This window comes from Gobio gobio (assembly GCF_949357685.1).
Source record: "Gobio gobio genome assembly, chromosome: 14".
In the NCBI taxonomy this organism is placed as follows: domain Eukaryota; kingdom Metazoa; phylum Chordata; class Actinopteri; order Cypriniformes; family Gobionidae; genus Gobio; species Gobio gobio.
Window position 1 is genome coordinate 48,772,032 of NC_137107.1, and position 26,186 is coordinate 48,798,217.

General features: G+C 38.4%; 1 protein-coding gene across 11 annotated transcripts in view; it reads left to right on the forward strand.

Annotated features, from left to right (window-relative positions):
• The first annotated feature begins 550 nt into the window (after window positions 1-550).
• Window positions 551-26,186, forward strand: part of add1 (adducin 1 (alpha)) — a 66,527-nt gene continuing 40,891 nt past the window's right edge. For 5 of the 11 annotated variants that reach the window (XM_079834091.1, XM_079834095.1, XM_079834093.1 and 2 more), the window contains exons 1-3: window positions 581-719; window positions 20,654-20,855; window positions 25,814-25,976. In XM_079834091.1, the coding sequence (XP_079690217.1) occupies window positions 20,661-20,855; window positions 25,814-25,976 (358 nt within the window). In that variant the 5' untranslated portion in view covers window positions 581-719; window positions 20,654-20,660. Of the gene's footprint in view, window positions 720-20,653; window positions 20,856-25,813; window positions 25,977-26,186 lie in introns of all 11 variants that reach the window. The other 6 variants (XM_079834094.1, XM_079834096.1, XM_079834101.1 and 3 more) reach the window with 3 other exon arrangements.

Genomic DNA, 26,186 nt, shown 5'->3' on the forward strand with positions numbered 1-26,186 from the left:
GACCATGAAACGATTGAAATGTCCAGATCATATTTCAAAAAATCTGCCTTTTGGCTTAAAGAGATCTATATACATTGAAATTGACTTGCATTGTAATTAAGTTATATATTTCATCAGTTCATGCATTACCAGAATGAAAATATAGTGAGAACACTAACTCTTCATTACTACAGACACCTACTCTAAAATATATGGTTAATTCAGGATAATTGGGATATGCATTCCCAGTCATTTCAATGGCAAAAGTGTCCTAATTTACCTGAATTACCTGAACTTCTCTGTTTGCATTTTTTATTTATTAATTATTACATAGCTATACATGTGTTACAATATATAAAGGTTCAAATTAATAAGTATAAGCTATTCAATAATAAAAATATTAATTTCCTGGAAAACATATAGGCTATACCCCACCCACAATACAACACGCCGAGCTCACTGTTTTTAAAGGACGGACAGGCCCCGCCCATCACGTATGTGGGCGGCTCACATCAAAGGCTCTGTTTCGAGATGTGGGCGGGACCTCGCGTGACGCTGACCAATCAGAAGCCTCTTCACCTCCGCGAGTACAGAGCGCCGCGCCCCAGCCTGTGAGACGCGCAGCGACAGAAACAAACGGTCGCAGAAAGAAACAGTGGACTCAACCCCACTAACGGAGAAAAACTCAAGCTCCCCGAGTCGCTGTGTATTCCAGCCGCGCATTTAGACCCACAACACGAGTAAGTTTGTTCTCTACTTTCCTTTCTCTCTGGATTATTCTCCGCAGGGTTTTAGTCGCGCGGCCTCAACGTTAGCGCGCGAGCTAGTGGCGTTAACGCTCGCTTTCTGCAGGACGAACTCGTTTGTCGTGAATGTTCTGACATTTCGTGAGATTTGGAGGTCGCGTGGCCGTTTTCTGCCACGATTGAGACTTCTCGGTAACGTTGATTAGGCTGTAGAAAGAGGTGCGCGTGCGCGCGCGTGCGTGCGTGCACGCGCACCGGACAGGGCCACTGCAACTCTGCACGCGCACAAATGAAAATACCGAAAGTCTGACACTTTTAAAGTTGGAAATATGTTGTGTTCTGTAAAAATTGGTAGTCCTTGTTACATTTCGTTGATTTTAGAAAGAGTGTCGATAACGCAGCTTATTTTCAAGTGATATTTATGTTCATGTATAATATTCAATTCATAACAAGTACGTTTTTTTTTTTATTCCGTTGTGAAATGAAAATGGTTGAACCTGTAATGGACTCCAGACAGTCTGGCCGATATATCAGTTTATCATGGGCTAATCGCTCATTATCATAAGGCCTCTTGTGTAGTGGGATGTGTGTGTGTTTTTGTGTTGGTCCCAGTTTGGGCTCGTGCTCGTGTCACTGGTGTTCTGACAGTCTGTCAGTCAGAGAAACACGAAGACTGAAGCTTATGTCTGCTGGTTTCTTCCATATTGGCATTACAGATCTTTCTAGTAGCTTATTGAAGCTTATTACTTCTATAAAACCGTGGCAATATGATACACAAGGCCAATAAGAGAGAAAACTTCCCATATCTGCTGGTCTGGGATCGGTTCTCTTCGTAATAATTGCATATTATTAGCGAAAAAGAGTTGGCAAAAGATATCTGTATTTGCGCATCTGTATTTGTTTATGTTAGTACATTATTAAAATAGTACGTTTTTTGTATTTAGTATTTTTTTTTATGTCATTACATTGTTTAGGGCATAAGAAACAAATTAAGACAAAAAACATTTTTTTTAAATTATATTTTATTCATTTTCTGTATTCCAAAAAATAAAATGACATGAAATTGTATGTATAGGCAAAAAAAATTGGATTTATTTTTAATTCACCAATCAATTTGTAGGTTTCAGGATTTTTTTTTTAAAGCAAACTTTGTTTAAAGATGATTCTGAGCTACTTTATTAAATATATAATGAAATGCATTGATATACCGTTGTACTTTATGCAATATGTGGGTAAAATGGCCATACTTGGATTTTCCCATTCAATACAATGTATCTATACACTGCATCTCATTTGCATATTAATGTGTTCTTTGTGCAACATGTAATAACTGGCAATATTTTCATAAAAAATCTAATATTTCATAGGAATATTGATATGTAATTTCTTTCCCTATTCACTCGTTATGTCTCAAATAGTGGATAAACATGATTTATGTCCCCACTGCAGTGCACATTTATGAAATCAATGCCCTGTTCTTTAACAGAAAGTCGTATTTTGATTAGAAAACCTATAACATTTTAACATTTCACTTCGAAAATTAATCTGATTTCAATTATAATTAAAAAATATTATCATATTTCCATAAGCGTGCTAAACATTAATGTCAGCCGTTTTTAAAAGACCAAGAAGTTGTTGTTGTTGTCCTGGTGAAACCTCCGAACATTTGGTATCCCTGCAAAGGTCAATATACACACCATATGTCTACACAAACATACACACTGACATCATTCACATTATATTCATATGCACAATGAACACATAATGAAGACAACAGTATCTGTATGTATGTCCACAAACACTATACACATTTATATCATACACAGATGTATAGCTACACATGTTCATGTATTTTAAATACTGTACAGGAAAGCGGCTCTTCATTCCCCGTCTCTTCACTCAGTTCTCCAGTTTCCGTTTGTAACACACAAGTGACATGTTCGTGAATGATTGCAATATATGCGTATGTGCACGCGGGCGCACTTCCGGAAAAATCGGCAGAAAAATACAAAGAAATCCGGTTCCGATTTTTGCCCAGTCCACCGGTGCATCCCTAAACGATATGCGTCCGGTCATTCATTCTTGTCAAAGATGCTCATCCGTTTACAAACCTATCAACGTCCAGATGCCGCCCACATAGATGATGACGAGTGGACGCAAGTGTGTGTCGTGTACAGTTCTTTAGTGCGCTCGCATAATTGCAATGTGAAACCAAACCAAAACTAACCAACTGTATAAAATGTATCAAAACATGCACTTCGTTTCGGACCTTGGCGCAGACTTTCAGGTGTGAAAACGCCCTAAAACAACATTAGGACCCTTTAAAATAGAAGAGAGAGAGAATGGGCGATCACAGGTGTGTTTGGGGACGAATCACAGAGTTTAGTGTTGACGTGATTTATCATTATTTTTGTTTCAGAGCTTTTTTTAATAAGAGTGATGGTGAAACCTGGGATTGAGTGAACTGACAAGAGGGACGAAAATGTGTCATTCTCATCTCACGTCGTTTAACATTTTCCCCTCTTCCTCTCTCCTCCCTTTCTGTTGCTCAAACTTTCATACGTGCAGTGCTTGTTGCCTTAAACAGGAAACAGTGTGTGTAGCGTGTGCAGCTGTTTGCTAAGCGTTCATCTTGCGCAGGATAAAAATGCCATCTACAGTAAAACACGGCTCTCTTCCAAAAAGCCTAAACCTCCACGGGCGGCGTTTTAAAGCACGGTCCCGACACAAAGGCTATTTGCAGAGTGATTATGCTGCTTTCTTTTGGCCAAGTTTTAGGGCAGAATTGCACACTTTGCAGAGAAAGAAATCCCGTAATGCATTGTGACAAACTGTGAAATCCATCCATGGTGGACGAAGCAAGACAAATGCTCATTATCAAAATACTTATAGTTCATTCAATACCAAAAAAGCGATATTTAGAGTATGTGCGGTCTATGTAGGCATCTCACCGGGTACTGGAACAGAGCCCATATGATTATAATGGATAATTCAGCAGAATATGGCAGATTTACAGTGTGCTTTATTTCTGAATGATTTCAGAGCTGTTTTATTTTCCAGTGCTGTTATTTGAAATATTGGCACCGCTCAATGAATGTTGTTTGTAGGGGTCTTCACCTCTGTGTTTGGTGAATGTGAGTTATGTAGTTTATGTGCACTATTCAGATCTACTGGCCACATTTAGACCCGCCGTGTGCCAGGAATAATGCAGATGGACAGTGCCATGATGGCATTCCACAAATACACACCATGTGATTTAAGATGTTAAACAGCTGGTGTGTGTGGTTACGGTTTTTAGACACTGGCAAACTTTATTAATGTACAGAAAGAAACATTTCAATGTGTGATTCACATCTCTCCGAATTATGCGTTTTGATTTGTGACAAAATGTGTCCGTATACACATCAGAACTCCAGACTGCGACTAAAATGGTCGCATTTGTGACCAAAAATATTAATTTACCAGTGATTTTTACTGGCATATGACTATATAAATTTACGTTACGATTAAAAATGCGTGCCTGGCTTTTTACCGGCATGTTCTGTGACGATTAGCCCATCACATCTTTTGTTGTGTGGACGTAATTTAAATGTAAATCACTGTTAATATGTCGCTTTTAATGTGTTTGTTAACTTTAGTAAACAGTTAACAAACTTTCAGCTTTAAAATTGTCGATTTTTATCATGAAATACAAGCATCAAATGTCATTCTGCCGCTCTTTAATGTGTCCTGACAGATGCTCAGTCAGCATTTCGACCTTTGAAAGAGTTTGTGTAAAACAGCTCAAGAACAATCATGTCAAATGTACCTCAGAAAAGACATTCACTGCTCATAAACTATAACTATAGAAAGGGGCTAAATATATGTGAACCTGATGTACTTAACCTGTTGACTACATAAAGAATGGAAGGAGCTAAAAATTAAATTCAACACTGCAAGTGAGTAGCTGCATTTCACCAAATTGACCTCTCAGATATTACTAATGAATAAAAAATGAATAGGTGTGTGCAAGACATACTGTTATAGGATGCATTAGGAGGAGGCCAAATGATGGATGAAAATGCAATAAAGTGAAAATGAAAAGGAGGACAGATGTGACATGACAAAATCAAAACATGTTTATTATTTTGTGGCACTTAAAAAAAAAAATAAGTGCCACATTTTTCCCCCTATAGGAGCCAATGGCTCCTTTAATACATTTTTCTTTTGTCTGAAGCCCTGCACATGCGATTTTTAATTTTCAGTTTAACACGTTAAAAATATTTAACGCAATTAACATTTTTTTAGTCATCCTTTGGCTAGCATTACATTATATGATGACGCTCTTATTCATGCGTGACACGACAAAAGAGATTACGCTCTCTGTGAATGTCCTGACTATCTGCTTAAGTCGTGATGTAAGGAACGCCGTTTCTGGGTCCAAGCCTCAACTCGTTTCACTTGAGAATGCCATCGACGGCCGTTTATGAGCACTATTTATTCATATTAAACATTTAAAAAAGTTAAACATTTTAAATAATTGCAGTCTACACAACAGTCTCTGTGCTCACAGCGTCACAGATATAAATGTTTTAATGATTTATAAAAGATGATTCACTGTCTGGCCATCTGGAATTTTGGTATGGAGATGTTTTGATATGATATTTTTTTGTAGTATTACACCACGTTGTGTGTGTATATTAGCACCGTTTGTTGTTTTTCTTGTGGTATGAGAGAGAGCGTTTGGACCCGGAAGCTCTGCCGCGTGACGTCAGACTTAACAACCGGATAGCTGTGTTTCCATCCACCTATTTTTATTCGCATTTTTGGATATCGCATCAAAAAATGCTGAATGGAAACGCCAAGATGCGCATAAATTCTAAAAATGCGCATTAAAAACGGTATGTGCTCGTTTGAGTCCGATAAATGTTCTATACGATACGAAAACATGCACATAAACTACGATGGAAATGTATTTACCGAATAAATTCCTTGATGCGCTTAAAAAAAATCATGTGACTTTCGCAATGTAACAGCATAACTGTACTAACCAGCCGGAAAATCTTGTTTGCAAAGCATCTGAAATGCTATTTTGGTCATTCAGAAGTAAATATGCTCTGTATATTCCCTCCTAGAACTGTCACATGACTGCGTTCCCAAACGAGTTTCTCTGAGACGCAAATAATTAATTATACGGAAATTATTATATATGGTGGCTTCTCCTATTTTTTTTAGTGGTAGTTTATCAGGGAGTGATGATTGTTCTCTTCGACTCACTGGATGGAAACGGTGCTTTATTTGCAAAAGTTTTATGAATTTATCGCAACTTTGGATGGAAACATACTTATGAGATGGAAAAGACGCATGACAGAATTGAGTTCTCTTTTGAGCTTGAACTCTTGAGTTCTTAAATGAGTTAAATAACGTCTTAAATGAACTTAAAGAGTTGTGAGAAAATGAGGCGTGTGTGACAGCGCGTCATGTCTTAAAGGAACAGCAGCACTGATGATGTCTGTCATTAATGTTCATCACAGAACAAAGTGAACAGAAAACTATAGCTTTAATGATGATTCGTCTATATTTAATCTATTATTACTGCAGTGCAGACTGTTCGATAACTTTATTCAGTTTCTGTATATTTCTGTTAGACAGGAGGAAGGCCACAGGTCAATATGACATTTATTTTTTTATGTGAAGATTGTTCTAAGTTCACTAAAATTTTAAAGTTGTACATTTTTAAAGCCTAATAATGTTGAAATTGATATAGCTTTCAATTATACTGTAATGTTTAAAAAAGACATTAGTATCAGTGATTCTGGATTCGTTAAAAGATGCCATTACTACAAATATTAAAAGTTGTTACATTCATTTGGAGAGTAACTGTGAAATTATTACAATATAGAAATATTAAAAACCCAGATGTGATTAATTACAGAAACAAATGGTTAATTAGTTATTTTTTAATCAATTGACAGCACTAATATTTATTTACTACATTTTTATATTTCTCTATATTTTGTTATTTTCTACATAGTTCAGTTTTTTTGTCAGTTTATTCTGGCATTATAAAAAGATAAATATTTCAGGTCTATTTTATTTATTTAGCAAGTAGGCAGATAATAATCATATAATTGCATTTTTCCTTTAATTGACTCCAGTCTGAAGAGTTTGGGCTGGTGAATATTTAATATAAAGTGTGATTCATATATTTTGATTATACTACAGGGCTGTTGAATGTTCTAAGGTGTGCCGTTATTTTCCAGTAAACGCACAGCTAAAGTAGTTCAGTACATAAATAATGTGAGTTATTTCTAAGGTTCTTCCAGGCAAGACGTTGACCAAGCAAAGCTGACTGCAGAAAGGAAATCTTCATGTTTTCAATCTTTGAATTTTAAAACGTAACGTCACTCTCCAAGCATTATGATCACACCCACATACACAGTCAGGGACAGCAGCTCAATCCCCCACACACACACACACACACACACACACACAGTCACGTGATCACCGCCCCACGCCCTCCCTCACATCTGTGTAGTGTTACGGGTGAGATAATTCACACACTTCTCATCTGGAAACTAGGTCAATGAGGAAGTTCCTCACGAACCCCTGGGCCGCTTAAATAAAGATTCAACACTTTTACGAGACACAGAAGGTCTACCAGACCCGAGAATGGATCCTTCGAGTGCCATTTGATTTTCATTTTGGTGTTTAATTTTAGGGCTGCTCGATTATGGCATCATAATCACAATTATTTTGGTCAATATTGAAATCACGATTATTTAACACGATTATTGGTGGGTGATATGATCAAAGTCTTATTTCATGATATGAGTAATTTTAAATGTCAGTGAAATTTCATTATTATCGATACTTATGCTAGGTTAATTATTGCAAGTAAAAAGTCCTCAAAACAGTTACAGAAGACCTCAAGTAAGCAGTCTGTAATCATTTCTCAGTGAGTACATAAGATAAAATAAGACAAAAATTAAGACATTACAGTCACATTTATCATAATTTAATATTTTATTATAAAACCTTAGACCTTTCTAATGATTTATGTTTTCTGTAAAATATAATAGTAATAATTGTTATTATTCTTTTTATTCTTAAATATTTGTATTGTATAGCACTTTTTGCATTTTTCAGACATGGTAACAGACGTTTTATACATGTGCTACAATTTTGTGGGCTGTGCTACAAAACTTTCAACCTCTGTAGCACCAGTGCTATGTGCAAAAAAAGTTAACGTACAGCCCTGATATGAAATATGAAACCGCAAAAAGACTATTGAGATACGAATCCTGCATGTCTGTGCGAAGGAATGGCGCAGACACGTGGCGTAATTTACCTCACACACACTCTGAATTGTGTTAAAATGATATATCAAACTGACTTTTTTTATGAAATTAAGTAACTAGTAGCCTACTGGTAAATATTACATATCGGTTGGAATGTGAACGGTACCCAACCCTAGTGTGTAGCTAGGGTTGGGTAACGAACTCAGTACTTTTAAAGGGCACCGACCGAATTACGTCAGTACTACAGACTAGGGCTGGGTTTCGATTCAAATTTCAAGAATCGATTCGATTCCGATTCTCAAGATCTTGAATCGATTATCATTATTCGATCCGATCCGATCTTCGAGATTTAAATAAGTGTTTTTTAAGAAAGCATTTTTTTTCCAGCTGTTACCTGAATTACAGGACTGTAGTTATGCAACATATTGATACTATTATTATAGACATTCAACTGCAAATTAATGGAGTATTGATGGTTGCAAAGAACAATCCCCCTTCCAGAGTGTTGATACAACTGCTTTCACAAACTTGCACTGGTGTAGATGACAGAGGACGCAGAGGTATATCAGCAGCAGTAGACCAATTATTTAGACGCGAACCTGATGTATTATTAAAAATGACATTAAGAATTGACATTAAGATCGCAAAGTTAAAGGAGGCGCTAAGCATCACCGTAAAGTTTTGCGCGATAACATCCAGGGAATCACCAAACCCGCCATCCGTCGTCTGGCTCGCAGCGGCGGTGTCAAGCGCATCTCCGGTCTGATCTACGAGGAGACCCGCGGAGTGTTGAAGGTGTTCCTGGAGAACGTGATCCGCGATGCCGTGACCTACACCGAGCACGCCAAGAGAAAGACCGTCACCGTCATGGATGTTGTGTGCGCGCTGAAGCGGCAGGGACGCACCCTGTACGGCTTCGGAGGATAAACGCCTGAAATCAAGAGAAACCACAATCTGCCAGATCGCAGCTTTTAGCGTTTCTGGAGTTTTCAAAGATGCCATGTTCGTTGTTTTAATGTCCTTCCACCTCGCGCGAATGCGTGAATTCAGTGACGCGGCAAATTAAAATGTAAGCCTATTATTAAATCGATCCTCTGAGTTACGGATCGATCTTTAGAAATTAATATGAAAATCGATTCAGAATTCCACAGCCCTACTACAGACCAGAGTCCCGCACGGGTCCGATTTTGTAAATCCGCACACCCGCCCGTACCCGCAGTGCTTAAAACCGCATCCGACCCGTTTTCCGACAACAGCACTAAATAAAATCCGCATCAGACTCGCTTAAAATAGAACCGACACCCAACCCGCACCCGCAATAAAACCCGTATCCGACACAGTAGGATGTTTTTCACCCGTTTCAGCAATATTCGCGGGTACCCGCACCCGTGCAAGACTCCACTACAGAGTACTGATTCACATTAAATAAATCGGTGCCAAATTTCGGTACCTGAGAACGCATCTGGTGATATAGACATGTCTGTGAATATTAAACTGCAAAACTACGTAGACGGTTTGCGGTTTACGCTCACTCAGAATCGCGCGTGACTGTCGTGTGTTTCCATCTCTGCCGTCTCATATGAGGACATGAACGCACGAACGTCATCTCCCGAACCGTCATATCATAAACACACAGAAACTCAAAAGGTCTTCACGGCAACCCGTCAAAATAAAAGTTTGGCTAACATGACAAATACATCACTGTTGTACAGTTAGATACGCCTCAGTGTAGTAATAATACTAACACTAATGTAATTTATGTAAATTAAGTAGCTAGTAGCCTACTATTTACTAGTAAATATTACAGTGAACAAACATCACAGACAATGGCAGACTGAGACCAAGCCAGCTCTGGCATAATGTCAAAAACACTTCTATAAATTACTTACAGGTTCTTTACAGTTATTGATGTAAACATCCCTAAAGTTCCGAATAAAGGTACCGTCGGGTACCGGTACCGAATTTTAAGTACTGGTTAAAATATGAACTTATCTGAAGCACGTAGTTTCCTTCGCTTATGTGTGTTCTGGTCCGCACAGGCGGTCGCGGCGCGGCTTAATGCGCTTTTAACAACACCGTTTAATATCAAGCATGTCCCACAATTTAACAACAGTAGACGGCATTTTACATCACTCACTTATTCCGCTGATTTGTATGTTGAGTTTGGCTTAGGGAGGAACGAAAACACACCACTGTGAAGGAAAGGAAGGTGAATCTGACATGCACTAAACCCTGAGTGATTTAACCTGCAAACTGTTTCTGCTGCAAGTAAGGTTTCTTAAGTAAGTTCAGACCTCTGAGAAACTCATGCTTTATGTTTTCTGTCTGTCTCTTTATGAAAGACACACTCTTCCTCCAACTCTGCAGGTGTTCCAGTCTCACATGCATTTCTAAACCGATCTCTTGGTGTGTTTGGCTGCTTTCCGTCACGACAGACTCTCTCTGATCGCCTGCTGTCCGGTTTAACGGTTGCCAGGGAGTTCTGGAGCGGGGTTTGGCCCGTTCGGATGGGCTTTGGCCTTCGTCTGAGCCTGCTGGTGGGCTGAAATGGGTTTGACTGCCATTTAGAAACTGTCAAGAAGCCATTATTGATGCAGGAAATTCATGCGGCGAGATCGGGCTCGTTTACAATGCTTTTACTGGACTTTACAGTTTGTAGGAATTTTAAGGAAAACACAGTCGTTGTTGTAAACTTTCCTGATGCTTCCAGAGTTCAGTCTTAATTTGTCCAGAGGGAAAACGAAAGATAACCGGCCGTAGAAAGCCAAAAGATGATAAAACCGTAGATGTGTTTCAGTGAGTGGGCAGAAAACAGGACACGAGTGACCGTACGCTATTACATAATCCTACAGGTTTCCATGGAAATGTGTTTTGTTTCCATAGCGACTGCAGTCATGCCTACACATACGCAACACTATAATATCTGAGATATTAACATCTCTTCTGTCTGTTATGGTAATCATTTCGCTGTTAAATGAGCTGGGCTGAAAGTCAGATTTCATGTGTAAGGATACACCAAAAGTTTGTTTTGCCCAAAAATGCCGTAAAATCCAGTGTTTGTCCACAGTTATGCATCAGAAACTCTCTTAACCAATCCATTTACCATCAACAAATGATCCCGGTATTGAGAGAAACCGGCTTTGCGGTTTGCATTTGTTGAGCTTCAATCGGCACAACAAACTCACTGTGGAAGTTACACAACCAGGAGATTTGCAACAGTGCATGCACAAAATGTTGCAGGGTTTTCTGTTTAAGGGTTTTAATTTTAACGGTAAAGCTCTGTTGTGCAGCACTTTGTTTGACAAATAAGTTTAATGTCATATGATGACAAAAGACGAATTAAATCAATGTTTTGTGCCCATCATTTGATTGGCAGAAAAATGCACAACATGGAAACTCTGAAAAAGAAAAAAATGGGAAAAAAAAGTTGTTTTTGATTCAATTAATTAGACATGCTTTTTGACTATGAAAGTCCAGAAAACTTAAAACAAAAAACACAGATTTTGAGAAAAATAAAATGTAATTTGAGAAGAAAAAAAAAACAATTTCGCTAGGGACCTTAACGCGTAATTTTTGTTAAACTTTAAATAAATTGTTGTTAAATTGTATGTTTCATGATTACAATTAGGGCTGCACGATTAATCGCAATCAGAGTCCCTGTTTGATAAACCCGCACCCGCTTTATTAACAGCTCACCCCGATATCCGACAGAAACGCTCATTTAATTCCGTCCCGCATTAAATTAAATTAAAGTACACAAAAACCATTTATCTATGTTTTTTTCATGTAACGTAAGCAATAAACATTGCGCATTATGAGTTCATGCAAGAACAATAATAGACACGCAGCTACGGATATCACGGTACCAAAATTCCATTAGTCGGTACCAATACCATAAGAATTTTACGGTACTCGATACCAAAGCTAAATGTTTTATTTGTTTTTTTTTACATTTTATTTAACTATTTAAAAAAAAAATTATTAAATGTATTAAGTTTATTATTTATGATGATAATCATTATAAGTAAATAATACAAAATGGTGATGTCATCAGCTCATTTAAATTATCATACAGTGACAATGTGGGCTTTAGAACAGTAATTAGATCAGTAATTTAGTTTATATGGTTAATTTAGTTTAATAATTTGATTTATTTGGATATTTAGTTGAAAAATGTATTTATTTATTGTCCCCAACTGAGCACGCCAAGCCAAAGGCAACAGTGGCAAGGAAACCCAAACCCCATCAGGTGACCTAATGGAGAAAAATAAACCTTGGGAGAAACCAGGCTCAGTCGGGTGCCAGTTCTCCTCTGGCCAATTAACAAGCAGTGTATGATTATTATTCTGCCAACTTTACAGGTCAGAGGTCATAATAGATTGGAATATTCGAAAGATCGGAGGCAACACGCCGGAGACGGGTTTATAGAGGATGATGTGTCGATTAAATAATTATTAAATAGGAATAATCGAAATATCGGAGTTATCGCGCCGGAGACGGGTTTATTGAGGATGCCGTGTCGATGAGGCAATTTCAGGGAGAGTCTAATTGACACTTCAGGGTCATGTGTTGGTCATGTCTGGGCGCAGGTCCACCATCTGATCTGGATCCGGCTGACTGCAGTAAACCTCAGGATAGAACAGAAAGACTAACATTAGCGTAGATGCTATTCTTTTTTATGATGTAACGAGTACATCAGGTGTTATGGGAAGTGTTCCCGGTTCCGGCTGACCTAGTTAATGCAGCCTAACAATCATTTCATTGAAAAAGTGCCCGAAACGCGAATCGCGCCACAGAATGTCTATTTGCGTCTTTGCATTGACTTAACATGTTAAACACTCGCGCAAAACGCTTAATTCGCGCCACGTCCCACCTCTTTGCCAATTTTCGGTTATCCAGGAGTGACGCCAAGATGGCAACGGCCGACTTTACACTTCAAAACTGCTCTTCAGATCCCTATACGTCACGGACACTACGTCCATAATTTTTAACTTCTAGTGTCTATGGATTGGAGCGATTCTTATTGTACTGCGAGTCGTTTATAGCCTGGATGCCAGCCCAACTTAGCCCCGCCCACAACATTTTTACTCGGGCAGTTCGGTCTGGACTTTCTCCGTAGAGAAGTAATTATGCCCGAACAGAAACTGTTCGGACCAATGAAATTGTCAGGGCGGGCTTTAGACGATGATGGACAGATGATAAACAGTAACGCAATCATCCACGTCATCGAAGGCGATTGGGTTGAGTTTGTTCTAATCCTAAACGGACAACTTGTTCGTATGTGTTCAACTTTACTATTTCTCTCAGAAATGATGATCGTGTTGGTAAGTACTCTGTGTATCCTTAAATTATTTTTTTACAACACCGGCAAAGATCGTTTACACTCTTTTTCAATCTTTTTCTTCTAAGGTAACTTATTCCAGCGTGCGTGCAGGTACAGGGTTGCCAAGTTTTTACAACAAAACCGCCCAATTGCTAACGTTCCTCAAAACTAGCCAAAAACAAGCCCAATAGCTTTCCTGGGGGTTCTCCGGGAAAAAAAAGGCATTTGGGGTTAACCCAAAATATGTGTTATTTTGGCAGGGCTGGCAGGTAAAAATCGCATTCCTGGGTCTGTATATCACATAATTAGGGTCACTTCAACCTGCGGACTTGGCAACACAGTGCAGTTGAGTTCTGTTGACATTTGACAACTAACGTTATGCGTCGCTCCGTTGCTCTGATTGGTTGTAGGTCTATCCAATTAAGGTCTTTCCTGGTTCGGTTGAAACACGCCCCATAATCACAGCCCAACGGAGCAGATCAGACTCATATTCTGATTAGAATTGAATATGACGACGTCAGGCTAAGTTGTTTAGGGATAAAAGCTTGGTTGGGTCCTAAAGGGTCACTGCGTTTGTCTGCAGCGAATGCTAAAATCAATCAAAAGCACAACGGAAAAACCAATCGCTGCTATAAGAGTTCAGGGGGGCAGGGGACTCTGGGACGTACTGGAAAACAGGGGTTGGGTTCTCATGGAAAGTTTGGTGTTGATGGTCACTGGATGTTATCTGAAGTCCGAGATAATGGGAGTATTTTGGAGGGGTTTCCAATCATTGTCTGTTCTCTGTGAGGGGCGTTTCCTTTCTCAACAGGAAGTGACAGCGTTCTTTATTCGCTGATGACTTTGATTTGTGCTTGAAATCCCAGTGTTTGTTCAGAATTATGCATGAAGAGGCTTCTGGATCTGAACACGTCCTTTATATGATAAAATATATCTGCGCGGTTACCAAGGAGATGAAGACAGAAGAGCTGGGCTGTAATTCACATCCTGAAAGAGAGTGGGAGGAAACTGTGGAGAGAGGAGATGCTGTGGTGTATTAAACACTATTTCTACATGAGCGTTGAGGTTCTTCACAGTAAATGTGCTTCACACGGACTCATCTCTGAGATTGGGTCTCTGTAACATTCATTTGTGAACGCAACATACGCCACAATCTTCTCAAACGTGTCATGAGAGGCGATTATAAACCAGCTGTTGTCAGCAAAAGAGAAGCGTTAATAAAATATAAAAGCTTGAAAAATGTACACAGCCATAAAAAATAGTATTGTAATTTTACAGTTATGCTGTAAAATAAAATTATTTATTTAATTAGATTACATTTTTCTTAAATACCCATTTTTTTATTTTACAATGAAATGTTACAATAGTTACATTTCTTAATTTGTTTAATATCTGTAATATTAACAGCATTTTTTTTATTGCATTTTAGAACAATTTTTACCTTTTTTACTGTTAAATATTACAGGAGTAAAATGTTTTATTTTGTTTCATATTTTAATACTAATAATTTTGTAGCCCTTCAAACAAGCACAGGGGGGTTTTATTGTATTTTATTACTTTTTATTGGTTAATTTGCTTTACAGTAAAATATTACAGTAGAAAAAATTATAATTGTTTCATATTTTGATATTAATAATTATTATTGTGCAGCCCTACAAACAACCATTTATTGCATTTTATTACAATTCTGAAAAAATACTGTCATTTTTTTACAGTAAAATATAAGTTGTAAAATGTCTTGTTTCCTATTTATAATAATAATAATAATTGTGCACCCTAGAAAACAAGCAAAGCAGGTTTTTATTGTATTTTATTACTTTTTATTGATTAATTTGTTTTACAGTAAAATATTACAGTAGAAAAATTTAATTTTCATCTTTTAATATTAATAATAATAATTATTGTGCAGGCCTACAAACAAGCATAGCTGTTTTTTTATTGCATTTTATTACAATTCTGAAAAAATACTGTAATTTTTAAAAGTTAAATATGTTGTAAAATGTCTTGTTTCCTATTTTTTATAATAATAGTAATTATGTAGCCCTACAAACAAGCACAGCAATTTATCACTTTTTTTTTTACAGTAACTACAGTAAATTGTTTCATATTTTTTATAATAATAATAATACAAATGCATCAAATCTGCACCTTTTCTTCGTCCTGTATCTTTTCTATCCCAGTTCCATCTAAAATGAAGGCAAAAGCCCAATAATTTTAAAATGCAATTATTATAACTATTATTAAAGTCTATAATCAGTGCATTGAATTCTTGCTGTTATTATTTTTTCGTTCATTTTAAATCAACAGACGTTTCTCTACATTTGAATGCATCTGTACTGAGTAAAGCTGGAATGAGGACGCATCGATCTCTGTCTGTCTGTCTTTCTGTGTGTGTGTGTGTGTGTGTGTGTGTGTGTGTGTGTGTGTGTGTGTATTGAGAGCAGAGCAGCTGTCCCGAGCTCCAGGCTTTCATTACTCAATGCTGCAGTTATTTCCTGCTTTGGGTCTGTGCTGGGTTGTTGACTTCACGCTGTAATGCTGTGTGTCAGGTTTGAGGCAGAAGACGGCAATAGAAGCAGGTCCATGTTCAACAGCAGCAGATCAATAATGCTGAGTCAGTCAGACGGACTCCCTTCTCTCTCCAGCAAATCCTCTGGAGAATATCTACACCACGCTAAAGGCTTTCTAATCAGAAACCGAAATGTATTTTTTGTAATACATAATAGTTTTGGAGCTAAATGGCCCCTTGAACAGTCCCAGTGTCCTCTGTTCTCTCTCTCTCTCCTGAATTTCATGTCTGTCTTGCTTAATGGAGGGAGAAAGCGCATTATGTCCGGAGCACTCAATCGCAAACGTCCTGTTATAACCACTCCCGCTGTGCAGAGTTCTGTCTCTGTTTTAAAATGGCTCTCAGCGGGTCAATCTCATGTCCGGATTGTATTTCACCTCAAAATCAAATGGGAGATATTATGCGTTTTGTTTAAAGCTACACTATATAGGCTAACTTTTGGCTCTCTTGCAGCTGAAGCGTAAATCTTACAGGTTATTAACGGAGGAACACTAAAGACACTATTGTTTTGACATAAATAACAAATTATTGGCCGATATTTGTCACTTGCCCTCTTATTTGAAATTGTGTCATTAAAATAGTGTTTTTATCATGTTTTAAATCAGCAAAGTAAAAAAACATACATTAACTTATAGCCTTTAGTTTATTGCTGCATCATCAAATCATTTCTAATGAACATACACCAGATCCTTTTAACATTCAGCAGGCCAACATAAATACAACAGAACAAATAAACAGTGCTTTTTAAGTAGGTTCAGTGTTAAATAACACATTCTTCACTGTATAAATTAAATACATATTTTATTATTGCATTGAGACGCAGCTAAATTCTACTGTACAACATTTAATATATTTCTGTCACAATTATTTTGTTAAACTGAACTTTTGAGGACCTTCGAGTTCCTGTGTGTGTGTTTATATGACAATAGATTTTGTGTGTGGTAAATTAAACAGGAATATTACATTATAATCTTGGATTATGCTTAGGGATGCACCGAAATGAAAATTCTTGGCCGAAGCCGAATAAAAAAAAAAAAAAACTCGGCCGAAGCCGAATAATTATAACACTCGGCTTAATTCCATTTATTTTGCCAATTTTTTTCAGCATCACATACATTTGCTTTTTTACTATTTTGTCTTGCTTTTAAAATAAATGACAACTACAATTTAAAAATATTTATTTAACACTGAACATGTTTAGCATTCTAGCAGACATTATACAAACAAAGCACAATATAACTTAAAAAAAAAAAAGTAAAATAAAAATCTTTTTATTTGGCCATCTTATCTTTGGCCTATTATGCCGACAGCTTTCATAATCAAATTGTGTTTGTTTGTTCATGAGTGGTTTTGCACGCCTGTATAACTCAGCACTGAATAAAAACTCTGTGCGGTGAGTGGAGTCTGACTAACTTATAACATATTGGCCATTGCGTACAAGAGATCAACAACTATGTCACCGCTGCAGAAACACACATGGATACATTTGACATTCTACAGACACAAATATGCACTGGAGCATTTGCCAATATATTAGTACAGTATCAGCAGAGGGTGCTCTTGCTTGCATTTGAGGGTGCTTAGACAATTCAGCAGAACAGTGTCTGCAAACGGCCATTTCTGCGTCTTTCTCTGACACTTTAAAGCCTTGTTTAAGCCTTGTTTATACTCGACGCGTCCGCACGAAATGATGCTCGCGCGGCGGAGCCAGACGAAAGTATAAACAAGGCTTAACCTATTAACTGTCCTTTTTTCATATCATATATTTTAGTAATTATCATAAATTAGGTATCATTCGAAAGCTTACGAACTCAAAATTTATCCTGTGAAAACTAGGGCTGTGCAATTAATCGAATTTCGATTTCGATTTTGCCTCCCAACGATCACCAAAATAGTACAATCGAGAAAAAAACGATTATTTTGCCATGTTCAGTTTTGCAAGAACACTTATTTTGTCTTGCGTTCTGAATGAAACGCGCACATCCGCCCCTCCCGAAGCCACAATCTCTCTCAGTTCGTGAGTCTCGTGTGCATATCATCCGCTGGAACTTAAAAACTCTGCGCGAGTAAAGATGGCAGAAGGAGGGCAGTTACAGCAGCGTTTGGTGAGCAAAAAAGGCAAAACCAACTCCGTTGTCTGGGAACAGTTTGGCTTCGAGGAATCAGACGACGAGCAGAAACATGCTACATGCAAGATTTGCTACATGGTAGTGGCTGCAACGAAAGGGAACATCACAAATTTGTTTAACCACTTGAAAATTAAACAGAGTGACCTATGACAATCTAATATAGAAACAAAAACTGACGAGAGCAGGGGTGCCGTGTAAACGTCCTTTTTTCCTTCATATTTTTCAAATAATTCTCTCTTTGTAAACTTTGTTCAATGCATGCGAGTGCTGCCATTTCGCCGTCTTCACCCGGGTTTAGTGCCAGAAGACGCGAATGAGAAGACGCGCGCGCTGTGAGAAAATGTGCGTCTCACAGCGCGCAAATATTGAGTTCTCTTTCAAGTCTTGCTCTTGAACGGACAAACTCACACAAAAAGTATGTCAACATGTCCATCTTGATGAGTATCCTAGCAGACATAGTCTGTATATGCCTTAAGTGAACTTTATACAGTCGATAAAGACGACGCATATCCGATCATTAGGTCTTAAAGGGGCAGTAGCTTTAGGTCTTAAAGGGGCAGTAGCATTAGGTCTTAAACGGGCAGTAGCATTAGGTCTTAAACGGGCAGTAGCATTAGGTCTTAAAGGGGCAGTAGCATTAGGTCTTAAAGGGGCAGTAGCATTAGGTCTTAAACGGGCAGTAGCATTAGGTCTTAAAGGGACAGTAGCATTAGGTCTTAAAGGGACAGTAGCATTAGGTCTTAAAGGGGCAGTAGCATTAGGTCTTAAACGGGCAGTAGCATTAGGTCTTAAAGGGGCAGTAGCATTAGGTCTTAAACGGGCAGTAGCATTAGGTCTTAAAGGGACAGTAGCCTTAGGTCTTAAAGGGACAGTAGCATTAGGTCTTAAAGGGGCAGTAGCATTAGGTCTTAAACGGGCAGTAGCATTAGGTCTTAAAGGGGCAGTAGCATTAGGTCTTAAAGGGGCAGTAGCATTAGGTCTTAAACGGGCAGTAGCATTAGGTCTTAAAGGGGCAGTAGCATTAGGTCTTAAACGGGCAGTAGCATTAGGTCTTAAAGGGGCAGTAGCCTTTACTGCTGTCTGTTTAATGTCAAACAACAAAAGACAAGGACATCACTCACTGCTCTTGACTGAATAGCTTTTGTAAGTTTAATAGGATTAATCTTTAATTTATGCACTTAAATATGCAATGTTATTTTACATTTGATACATTTCTGTACCTGAAAATTAATGTTAGACGTACCTGAAAAGCATATCTAGCCGAACCATATTGTTGATCTTATTTATTTGTGGTTATCATTTTTACGTGAATACTTTTATACTTTGATTTGAATATATGTTATATTATTTATTTTAATAGTTCAAAAAGTACAACGAATGTTACAATTTCAATTGAATTGTTGAAAGGTGTATTTTTAATAAATGCAACACATTCCCAAAGTCATGTGAAATAATCATGTTACATAATCGTGATTTCAATATTGACCAAAATAATCGTGATTATGATTTTTTCCATAATCGAGCAGCCCTAGTGAAAACCGTTTTGAAATTGGACGTTGTGTTACCATGGAAATGGTACTTTAAATTCTTCTAGTGGGCGGTGTCATGTTTCATATTACAACATTTATTTTAACTTTAACTACTTTATAATCAAAATCTTCTCTAATCTTGACAAAACGCACATCGTCGGAAAGGTCTGAGTCTCAAGGTTCCATATTTGGTGACTGTTTAGTGATGGAAGTGACATTTGGACAGAAATGTACAGGAAAATGCATCAAAAAAACTATCAATGGAATTTCAATGACACCCGGTGGCTATTTTTAGTACAGCACCTAAACAACATCTCATGGGAACTTCAATTTTTGTGATATCAACTTCAAATTTGGTTAGCCAAATGGCTTTGATTTTATAGTAATTTAAGATTAAAACAGTTTTGTAAAATATATATAGTACAGTATTTTTTATTTACAGTAAATTTAAACTTCCATAACTTTTTCATAATTTTTAAAATTGCTTTCACTTCAGCAATAATCTGCAGTGTCTGCTTCAAAAACAAAACCAAACTTGGTTCTATATTCCAAAGCATTCTTGAATTACAGCCCTTTAAGTTTGGATAGTGCATTTTCATGTGTATTCTCAAAAAGGGAAGACAATTAAGGGGTTAATGCTTCCACACCTCCGACATGTGCTGCATTTAGAAGCGTGCGCGCCTCTCTCTCACACGCGCTGGTTGCTATATTTGATCGCTTGTTCGGTAAAATGTCTTTTCACTTATTCATATATATATATATAATTTCGGTTGCCGAACATTCGGTGCATCCCTTATTATGCAGCAGACATTATACAGCTCAGTGCCTTCACGCAGTTCATTAATAAACCATCGGTTTGTTATATCGGCTTTTTCATGCTATAGCCGATATGCCTATGGTTGTAAATTGATCACAAATCGTCCGATAAATATCGGTGCATCTCTACATATTTAGTTTTTCTTGAACAGAAAATGTGATGCCATGTAAACTATGTTGATTCATGTTTTATTACAGGCTCTTTTCTTGCACCGTTACAAAAGAAGTCAAAGAGTAGCTTTAAAATGTAAATTCGCCCCTGAACTTTGACCTCTGTTGCAGGTGTGTGATGAACGGAGACTCAGGTGCAGGGGTGGTGACGGCCCCCCCTCCCACCAACCCCCCCCATAAGGAGCGTTATTTCGACCGCGTGGACGAGAGCAGCCCGGAGTACCAGAGAGAGAGGAACATGGCGCCGGACCTGCGGCAGGACTTCAACATGATGGAGCAGCGGAAGAGAGTCTCCATGATCCTACAGAGTCCAGTGAGAACACGACACACGAGCACACACACTACTGGAGACATTACGATTCATGTGTTTTCTTCTGCGCACCAAGGCTACATTTATTTGATCAAAAATACAGTAAAATCATGAAATATTATTCCAGTGTAAATCAGCTGTTTTCTACATATAGAAAAGTGTAATTTATTCCTGTGATCAAAGCTGAATTTATCATCATTACTCCAGTCTTAAGTGTCACATGATCCTTCACAAATCACTCTAAAATGCTGTTGCGCTGCTTCATATTTCTGGTGATATCCATACAGTTCATTCAGCTCTCAATAAACCCCCTCATGACTGGCTCAATATGCCCAGCAGTCATGTGTCCATGTGTAAGCACAGAGGGGATTCTGTTTATGCAAGTGGACCGGAAGAATAAAGATGCTCTTTATCCAGGCAGAAATCGACGGAGAGACAGAAAGGCAGCTGATTTCCAGCCCTTCTTTTCTCTTAATGTACTCTGTGCTCAAAGGAACGAGAGAAACCTGATGCTCTCATACTTCTTTTTATCATCTTCGATCAAGTAGTCACTGCTAATGTTCCCGCTAATATTTTACAGCATTGAGCAAATCTCTTTAGTGCAAGATTAAGTGCATTTCAAAACTTTAATAAAATATCAATAAATAATATTTATGCATATTTTCTAGGGGTGTAACCAGTGCCGTTCTGACACCCTAGGAGAAATCCTTATTGGTGCCCCAGTCACATTTTAAAAAGCAACATTGGTATTACTGGTATTAATTAACAAATACATGCACACATTCCAAATTATATTTGTATATATTTTTTAATAATGATTCAAATTAATAGCATTGTGTAGCCAGATGCCTGTATAGCCCTAGGCCTATATAATATATAGCCTATGGGCCCTATCTTGCACCCAGCGCAATTGACTTTGTACACCGACGCATGTGTCATTCCTATTTTGCACCCGCGCAAGGCGCGCTTTTCCCTCCACAGAAGCACGTCGCTAAACTAGTGAATGAACTTGCGCTACCTGGGCGGTTCAGCGCAAAAAAGGAGGCGTGTTCCGGCGCAAACAATCCCTGGTGCTATTTTGCTGTTCCATTAAACAATTGCGCCACTGACCAGAAAAAACCTAGTCTAAAGTCAGTGGCGCGTTGCGCGTTGTTCATTATGCTATTTTAAGGGCGCATGCTTGACCATAATGTATAGCGTGCACAACGCGCATACACTTTGCTCATGTAATCTACACAGATGCAACAGTTATTTTTGCAAATCATAAATTGTTACAATAAAAAAATATTAACACATGAGATGACGGAAATCATTGTGGTGTGCCACGAAGATGTGAAAAAATAGGCATAAATCTAGCTTACAAATTATTCAGGCTAATTGTAATAATTAAGGATCAGACCTGTTTGCCCAATAGTGGCAAGACATATATGTATATAAGGACATCTGACAAATTGGTTTGACCGTCAGGAAAAAAAATCGGTGAGGGTGGACGCAGCAATGTCCTCTGCTGGCGTCAGGTCCTGAGTAGAGGCAGATCCACCTCCCGTTTCACGGCGTGCCCGATTGATGCTGGCAAGCTTGGACTTTCCCCGTCTTCTGATGTCATTGTAGCGCTTGCGGCACTGGTGCGACGTCCTGGGGATGCCAGCTGATGAAACAATTGTGGCTATTTCCTCCCACGCCTGTTTAACCGACGCTATTTTGGGTGGGTTTCTCCCATCCCCATACAACACAACTTCTCTGTCTTTCACTGCTCTTACAAGCACATCAGTCTCCTCGGCTGTGAACCGCTCCTGGCGTGCGCCTGGTAAATACGCCATAATAATAGCAATCCATAATGGAACTTGCGCACCTGCTTTTAAAGGGAATGTTGGATGACGCTCTGATTGGTTTATTCACGTTACGCCCAAACCACACCTATGAATAATGAAGCTACTTCAGACCAACCCATTTTAGATTTGCGCCGGGCGCAAGAGCCATTTATCCCGCCGGGAAAATAGCAACAGCGCCGAGACCCGCCCACAAAGTTACTTGCGCTTCGCGCTTTGACACTTGCGTTTCAGATCGTTAAAATAGGGCCCTATATGTGTTATTATATTTCACATGAAAGTAATAAGAATAAATACTGATTCCGTGTGTTTTTTGTTACTCATTAACAGTGTTGGGGAAAGTTACTTTGAAAAGTAATGCATTACAATATTGCGTTACTCCCTTAAAAAGTAACTAATTGAGTTACTTAGTTACTTTTTAAGAAAAGTAATGCGTTACGTTACTTTTTCTCACCTGGGCTGGGCTTGTTTTTGTTGTTTTTATAACAAAAAAAAGTTATATTTTTGTAAAGACCTCTTCATACCCTTCATTTTACCAATAAAAACAAAAAATCTAGTAATTTTCATCATCAAAGGTCAGCAGCAAGACATTGGTAAATTAAATATAAAGGTAGAATAAATGCATAAGTTGTTTTTGGAGGTTTGCATGGTAGTCTGATTTTGTATTTGACTGATTTTATTCATTTTGAGGAGTACAGAATCTTTATTGTGCAAGTGAGATAAATAAATGCTCACATTTAGTCTGGAACTACAATAACCCTCATGTTTACACACACGCCTCTGCACTTATTTTTCTCAACATGGGGGCAGGAGAGCTGTCCTTTTTTGAAAAAGAAACTCAGATATTTTTTTGTAAATTTGAAAAGTAATGCGCTACTTTACTAGTTACTTGGAAAAGTAATATTATTACGTAACTCAAGTTACTTGTAATGCGTGACCCCCAACACTGCTCATTAATGCCTTAAGAGTAAAGATGTTACATTCGACAAAGTGATTTAATAAAGGATGTATTAATGCTGTGAATTAGCACATTTTATTATACCATTTTTTAAATTGGCTGTTAAAGTTTAATATGGGACAATTGACCGTTCTCAAAGACCCGCCCCCTTTAGTTACTGTTGCTATGTCCGACAAGCCAATGGCGCTCTCACACCACACACACACACACACGTTCTCACGTAGAGAAAATGCATCGCGGAGCAAAGAGGACGCTGACAACACGCCGACAGACAGGACAGGGCAAGTTACTTTTGATATGAAACAAAGTCTCAACTTTGAAATTGTCCTTTTTTAAAGAGATTTAAACAATAAATACTGTTTTGTGTCTCTTTAATGTGTCGTGATCGCTGTAGCGCCTCAGTTAAAGCTGCTTGTGAACCGATTATCTCTTTCCTCTAGTTCATTGATAAGCATGAAATAAACATGAATGAACACTAAAAGAAATGTTGAGATTTTCACCGACGTTAATCTACTAACTCTCCTGACTGCTTTGCCGGACAAAACGGCAGATTCGGCGATGTGATTGGTCAGATCGTCTGTCAATCAAACATGCGGCGAAGGGTGAATTACAAAACACACTTATTCTTTTAACAGTGCATTGGCGCAAACACCTTTTGGAGGTGCAAGTAAGAGAAGAAAGCTTTCGAACACACTCACTTCATCATGAAATGCTGAGTGTGCAGTTATATTTTGCCTCACATACACACCGAGCAATGCTATCTGTCCGTTTCACAGCGTGATTTCTCGACTGCCACAAATACTGCCCTAACAAAATACAGATTTGTGTACTTTTTACTGTACCTGTTATTTGAATTGGCCTTTAGTTTGACTTTAGCTTTATTGTATGGTTTAAAAAGCGTTACCATGCCAAAGCATGGAGCGAGCTCTTCGATCTAATGGTGTTGAGCGCTCCAAACGCAAACTTTTTTGACAGTGCTCTGATCCGATGGCATATAGGAATCATCAGATTGACAGTTCTCTGATCCAATAGTGTGGGGGAACTAGTGGGGGCGGCAATAACATTTTTACACACACCCCTGATATGTGCTTATTGCCCCCCCCCCCCCCCCCCCCCACACACACACACACACACACACACACACACACACACTGATGGCGCCCGCCTAGTTTGCCCATGCCTAAAAACGGCCCTGGGTCTAACATATTGTGTCGCAATAACGAAATGCAACAATATGTAACGTGGATGGAGACAATATATAATGTATAGGTCACCCAAAATTAAAATGACTGCATGAGAAACAATGTAGTGTCAGTACTACATAACCACTATATATAATGTTGAATATAATGTATAATAATGCAATGGGGGAATATTTGTTGGTGCTGATAATGCCAAATGTCTTGTTACCAGTAAAAAGTGGCCTAAATTATTTTATATATTCAGTCAGTGGCAGAGCGCAAGCATATCCGTCTAAAATAATTCAGTATTTTCAGCTTCAGAATCATGAATATGTTTATTCTGGTGTCACTATTGTCCTGTCTTAAGTCTGTTAATTTCCACCCCCAATGTAATACCAGATCTAGCATGTCTTGGAGTATCGCAATAATATTTTATTGTGAGTTCAGTATCGTGATATGAATCGAATCGTGACATGAGGATATCGTTACACCCCTAATATTTACAGAATCATACCATATACATATATTTTCAGTATTGCATGTTTTGGGATTCCAGGAAGCACAGATCAAGAACCAGTGCATTATACTATATTTAAAGTGGTTTTAATGTGCGGCCACATGATGAGAGAATGCATCCAGACTCCAGACATTGGCCTGTAGAAAATGTTTCATGTTCTTGTTAACATAAGCTCATGAATTATTGAGCCTCGGTGTCATTCTCTCTTTCTCCAGTGTTGGTTTTGTAGTGTGTGTTTCTGTAACATCAGTGAGTTATGAAGCGATCTGTGGAATGACACAACACACTCAACGCCTTTAATTAGTCACCCTAAGACAATACTAAGGATTTAAAGTGACAGTTCACCCAAAAATGACTCCCCTTCAAGTTGTCCCAAACCTGTATGCATTTCTTTCTTCTGCTTGCCTTGAGGGAAAAACCACTGTGTCATTATTAAATGTCAGTGTTGTAATAGTGTGTGTTCTCCTGTGTTTCAGGCGTTCTGTGACGAGCTGGAGACTCTGATCCAGGATCAGATGAAGAAGGGGAAAACCCCCACCAGTCTGCTCGCCCTGCAGCAGATCGCTGACTTCATGACCACCAGCGTCCCCACCATGTACCCGGCCGCCCCGCAGGGAGGCATGGCTGCCCTCAACATGAGTGAGTGTGTGTGTGTGTGTGTGTGTGTGTGTGTGTGTGTGTGGGACTGCCCTGCATGAAGCCGCGGTCACACTACACTTTCTACGGACGCTGCAAACACCGTGATATGATGTCACACTCATGACATCTTTTTTTATAAACACGAATCCAGCATATAAAAAATAATAATGAATCCAAAACGTTGAAATATGCCTCACTTTACTGCAAAAA